The 6,000-nt window shown below is 45.8% G+C and overlaps 1 protein-coding gene across 1 annotated transcript in view; it reads right to left on the reverse strand.

The window, feature by feature from the left end:
- Positions 1-3,198, reverse strand: part of LOC119018331 (protein kinase C-binding protein NELL1-like) — a 257,120-nt gene extending 253,922 nt beyond the window's left edge. The window contains exons 1-2 of the mRNA XM_037095898.1: positions 3,076-3,198; positions 2,340-2,468 (exon numbers count right to left, since the gene is read on the reverse strand). Coding sequence (XP_036951793.1) covers positions 2,340-2,468; positions 3,076-3,124 — 178 coding nt within the window. The 5' untranslated portion in view covers positions 3,125-3,198. The remainder of the gene's footprint in view (positions 1-2,339; positions 2,469-3,075) is intronic.
- Positions 3,199-6,000: the final 2,802 nt, after the last annotated feature.

The raw sequence follows: 6,000 nt of genomic DNA on the forward strand, positions 1-6,000 counted from the left end.
ACAGAAGTCCCCACAATGTGAGGAAACCTGCTGATGAACAGTATCAACTACTGTATAACACACATCCAAACAGCATCATTCTGTTCCCTGCTACCAGTGCACAGCGGGGGATCATATTAGCACATTTTTTTCTTTTCACGAGGTTGGATCCCATCCAGATCAGGATCGGGACCTTTGGGTAGTGGCTGTACTCATCTGCTCTCCATAAACTGGCTTTCACGAAGTGCATCATGCTGGTGTAAACGTACGAGAAGCGATGCTGAAATCTGTTTTCTGATGCAAAGCATCTGTTGTTTGTAAATCACTGGCTAACTGGGTGACTGGAGAGACGGGTCCCGGTGTCCAGCCAAAGACACATGCCAGAGCCCCCTCCTCCTCCTCCTCCTCCTCCTCCTCCTCCTCCCTCGCTCACAGTGACATCGACACTAATTGGAACACCGCGTTGCCCTTTTTTTTTTTTCTTTTCAAGCCATTTCAAAAGCATCACAATATGTTCCCACTGCAATTTATGCAATCAAACAGTAAAAAAATATGGTATTGAGCTCAGTGCACGATGTGATTGCACACACACAATATCTTCTTGAATAATCACTGACCCAATCAGCCACAGAGGCTCCCGTGCAGCTCCGACTAGACAGCTAATCACGGACTGTTTGCCGCCGTCACTTATCGGTGCATCAACTTCTCAACTCTTAGCTAGACGCAACTTTTCCTGCTTTTTGGAGCCATCTGGGTTACAGGGCCATGAAAGCAGCACAAGGCTGGGTTGTAAATAGGTCACGACACATGCCTCCTTTTCCAGCACTTGCAGGTCCAGTTTTCCCCATCGGATTAGCCTCCAGTTTCCCACACTATCTGGCTACCGCACGCCGATCCTGGGAGCCTGGAACCGTAGGGGGAGTATCTTGGACTAGGAATGTGTGTGGGCATGTGTCTGTGTGTCTGTGTGTGTGTGTGTGTGTGTGTGTGTGTGTGTGTGTGCGTGCGTGTGTGTGCGTGTGCGTCAAATAAAAAGTGAGGTTGTGTATCCTGCATGGCCTCCAGCCTTGAATCTTGGATAGCTTCACCTCGGCAGAGTCGGCCAAGCTGTCCCGCCTTCATTCATACGGAGCCAGTGGCACAACCGAGCCAAGCACTCTAGAAAATAGAACCGCGTGCACACACACGCGCACGCACACAAACACACAAAACACTACCCCTCCACGATATGAGTCTCAACACCCAGTGCTGCATATTTGGGATTCAAGCTATTTGTCTTTATGCCAGTATCTTTGAATTTGAATATTTTCACGCCAGGAAAGTAGAAAAGACTCAGTGTCTCTCCCCAAAACTGTATTTCAGTGCACGCTGGAACAAAATTGGACCGTCATGAGACAAAAAAAAACCCAACAAAAAAACTCTTCAGTGGGAATCTAATTTGAATCTTGCAGTGAGAATATGGCCATAAAGCTTTCAGATGACACTGAATCACTAACTAAATGAAAGAAAGTTTCAAAAACATGAATAGATTTCACATTGCAGTTGTTCTGCACACAGCAAGCGACTAATGGCTAAAATAACCACTTGGGCATTTTATTTTAAAATAACCAAGTCTCTTTACTGGCTGGCCAGATGTTTTTCTCCTTCTCTCTTGTCTCTCAGTGTCCCGTCTTCCCTCTTCTCTTTCAATTTCTACTCTCCAAGAATCCAGCCTCTGCTTGAAGCTGAGGGCACTACAGGAAGAAAGAACAAGTCGAACCAAATATTGTTGAGCCCTTTTCCTGAGTGCAGAGAAGCAAGTCAGCAAAGTGATCCTCTAGAACTGGTAACACATCTCAAACCAGCTTCAACGGGGTTATACCACTGCTCTCTCTCTCTATAAGGACTCAGTTTTTGTTTTGTTTTGCTTTTTTGTTTTTTTTTGTTTTTTTCTTTTCCCAAAAGGATTCAAACAATCCAGTAACCCTCTACGCGCTCCTCACATTGCAACACACCTGATATCCACGAACCACCAGTTGTTGTGATGGCACAAACTACTGGATGTCACTGGACGCAGCCACAGCGCTGCAGAAACCCTACACGGGCTGCGCGCTCGAGCGAGTCCAGGAAGAGCCTGAGCATCTGCTGCCTGGGACAAATTAAATGTGGAGTAATTATGAGAGGAGGCTCCCCGGAGCGTTCTGCCTCAGCATCCCGGCTAATACTGTGACACCAAGAGGTGTGGCGCTGCCGTGGCCCCCCTCACACTAACTAACGGAACAAAGAGCGTGCGCGCCGCAGCCGCCGCACGGAGGACAAAGACGTGTGTGAACTTGAGCGGACATGTGGGAGAAATGTGTCGGCGTGCGTGCGTGCGTTACCTCGGAAAAGGAAGGCTTTGCTGGTGTTGTGAAGCCCCGACACTTGGGTAATTCCATAGGTGGCATTTGCCAGGTCAAGTTCATTGATGATATCAATCTGATAGTCTTGATCTGATCCGAAAGCCAAAGCTGTGTGTGGGGGGGGAGAGAAATGAAGGTTAGATTGAGTGAAGCAGTGGGCTCAGAGCCTCTGAGAGAATTAAACTGGACACTTTATTTTTTATTTTTTTCCCCCCCCTAACTAAAAATCCTGATTCATTTGACAAACACACTTGGTGACTGCTCATGTGCATTCCACTTCTTAAAATGGCTGGTTGAGGGGGAAAAGTCACGCAGTTAAAATAATAATAATAATAAAATAAAAATAAACGCAGGTGATTTCGAACGCTGCCCACTGAAACGCTCCGTCTCTGCCCGCAGCCAACACCTGTGTTCTCCACGGGCTGTGGGCGCACCGTGCGCGCACGCTGAGGTAAAAGGTGGCGTCTATTTTAACTCACCTGCATCCCGGCTGTTTTCAGACGCTAACTCTACAAACTGCACGTAATTACAGAAGCAATGCGCTGCAGCCCCCGGAGACTGTCATCCCGGAGCGCAACGTGCAAACTGAAGAGCGCAAAAAAATAAAAATAAAATAAAAAAACATAATAAAATAAAATAAGACGTTGAGAAGCGCGTGTCACTCGCAACAAAATGCCCCGTTGCGATCACAGAGTGCCACGAGGCTCGTGCTTACCTGGTTTGGTAAAAAAGAAAAGGGATAACAAAGCCACGTAAATATCCATTTGTGTTGGAGTTGCGCTGTACAGAGTCCTCAGTCGTGCGCTCCGCTGCGTGTCCACACTAACCCGCTCAGGTCCGTCTGGCGCTGTGCGCCGTTCTCACTTCGCCTGGATGTGGAGGAACGGAGGAACGGTCCACAGCACAGAAGCAGGGGTTTCTTCCCTGCAACAGCGGAGCAGTTTACGCCGCTTGAACGCGTCCAGTCGGTCACTGAATGACATAAACGACGACAGGCACCTGCGTTAATTCAGAATGTCATATAATCTGACCTGCAGATCGCGATTTCGAGGATATTCTCAGAGATCCATCTGTAAAGTTCCCCCCGTTCAGACCACAGAAACTTCCACTTTTGGAGGTGAGAGAAAGCTTTTCAACACAAAGTGGAGGGATATGGGAATTCTCTGTTACAGATATGTAGGCTTCTGCTCTCACTTGCCACAGCAGAGATGAATCAAAAGGTGTCCAGTCTCCTGGGACACATCAACAACACCCTGCAGATGGACCAGCAGGACAGAATGTATGGGGTGAATGAAGCTCCTGTAGCCTGCACAATATGGAGTACATTTGGTCTGTGCTTTATGGGGAGTTGGTATGATGCCATGGGTGCATGGAGGGGTCCCACATCTCCTCATTGCTTTGTGCGGCATCCCCCCCATCACTCCTGGATCGACTTCTCCCCCTCCCACCTCCTCCCCGCTTCAGAGAATCCCTGGGATTTATAAGCACCAGTGCTCCAGTCCTCTTTCCTCAGGGGCCGGTCCTTATTGAGAACCATTAATCATACCATTCTCCTGCCTGCCTCTAATTTGTGTACATTGTCAGGTTGTCTGGGTTACCTGCATCAGGGAGAAACACAGCGACGGCTGCTTAGTGATTATGGCAGTTACACAGTGTGCTAAACCTGTGCAAGTGTCTTCCACGCCGGGGATGGTGTAATGTCTGCTTTGGGATGCAGGTCACCGATCCACACTCTCAAATTAGACTGTAAACAATAGCAGCATTCAGAAAAGCCTATCCACTGATCCAGAACCGAAGAAAATGGTGAAGGCCGAAAAAACACATTATTTGAAATTACAGGTTTGCAGAGCAGTGGGGAGGAAAAAAAGGGGGGGAATTTAAATTGTTTTTGGACAGGCGCTGAGGTTTACAGTGGGCAGAATTCCTGCATTTCAGGCGTACAATAAGTAGAAAAAAATTCACTGTCTAATTTTAGACTCTTTTATCAGTACTTCAATAAAAAAATAAAAATAAAAAAATAAATTGTGGCACATGATAAATAGGTATAGTATGGATACGAGCAGCTGTTGTATCCTGTTCATGTCTTTCATATATGTGGACTGTTTTTATTGAAGCAGCATGCTTGGAAGTCGTAGGTGTCACTTATGCACTGTGGACGCTGGAGACATGACTGCTTTTTGAAAAGACCAATTCTGTCCCCATCACTCTGAAATCATAATTAGTTAAACTGTGCTCAAATGAAAAGAATAAAAAGGCTTGCACCTAGAAATGTAAACTAACAAACAAGAATACATCATTATGTATTTTTTCCTACTGTAACTATAAAATTTGACTTCATGATCCCTTCATTATACTGACCCCCTCACTTCACAAAAAATGACCCCTTGGAGGAAGCTCAATTCAAATTCCCCACAATGTGGGACGATAAAATCAATCTTGAATCTTGACATTGTTTAGGAAGAACAGTTCTGAGAAACAACAGGATCTGGAAGGAAAGTGAAGATGATTTGCAGCCAAGGGCCTCAGGTTAGAGTTGAATGTAGCCCGCTGCTGAGGACTCAACCTCCACACACAGGACGTACACGCCACCAGGTGAGCTGCCAGGTGAGCTACCAGGTGAGCTGCCAGGGCACCACAAATCCTAAATCTTGACTGATCTACAGTGGCTTACATACAACAAGTGTTGTTCCAACCATATTCCAACCTGTAGTGAGGACCTGAATTACACATCAGTATAGCCATTTAGAGCTGTTGAAGCAGGTTTTTTTGGTTACCAAGAAAATAAACAAACAAAAAAACATTCACTTGGGGAAATAAATATCACAGTAGTGGTTTTGACACCTAGACCTTGAATGCTAATAAAGCTCAGCTGAAGTTCGGTCAGAAGGACTTATTTCCTTTTTCTTGCTTCTGACTCATTCAGGTGGTTTTCTATCCTATTCACTTAAATTCGTGCGGTATTGCCATGACCTCAGTGCAGACAGAGGCTACTCTCAACTGAAACACCAACACCAACATCAGTCATTTGTTCAAAGCATTTAGTGACCTATGTTCCTGTTTTTCTGACAAGGACGTCTTGCAGCCAGACAAATACTGACGCCCCGCTCTCAGCGGCAGAAGCAGAGGTGGCATGATTTTGGTACAGTCAGTGTGCAGCTCTGTTGTTGTCTTGCTGAACTATCCCATGGGTATTACGTTTTTTGCTGTCAGAGGCAGCCATGGGATGTTTTTACAGCTCTGTGTATATTCAGTGATCTCAGGAAACCCATCTATCCATCCATCCATCCATCCATCCATCTGGTGTTCCACCAATGACTCCATCAAGGGACATTCTTGTGGTCCTAATGACAAGACAGCCCAGGAAAAACATGATTTCACAAGGAGCTCTTAGGATCACACCTAATGATCCTTATCTTAATGAAAAAACTTTGTAGAAGTACCAAGTTCTGGTGAGACTATGACACAGAATACTATATCTAATCTGGAGGCTTGAAGAGACACGTCTGAAAACATTCACTTCTCATACAAATTAAGCATGGTTCAAATGGAGATATCTAGATAACCTTCAACCTGCAAATCAACCCAGAATCAGTGGTCAACGGGCTACTGACATGACGATTGGACTGTATTTGAAACGTAT

This window comes from Acanthopagrus latus, chromosome 4 (genome assembly GCF_904848185.1).
Source record: "Acanthopagrus latus isolate v.2019 chromosome 4, fAcaLat1.1, whole genome shotgun sequence".
NCBI classification, from domain to species: Eukaryota; Metazoa; Chordata; class Actinopteri; order Spariformes; family Sparidae; genus Acanthopagrus; species Acanthopagrus latus.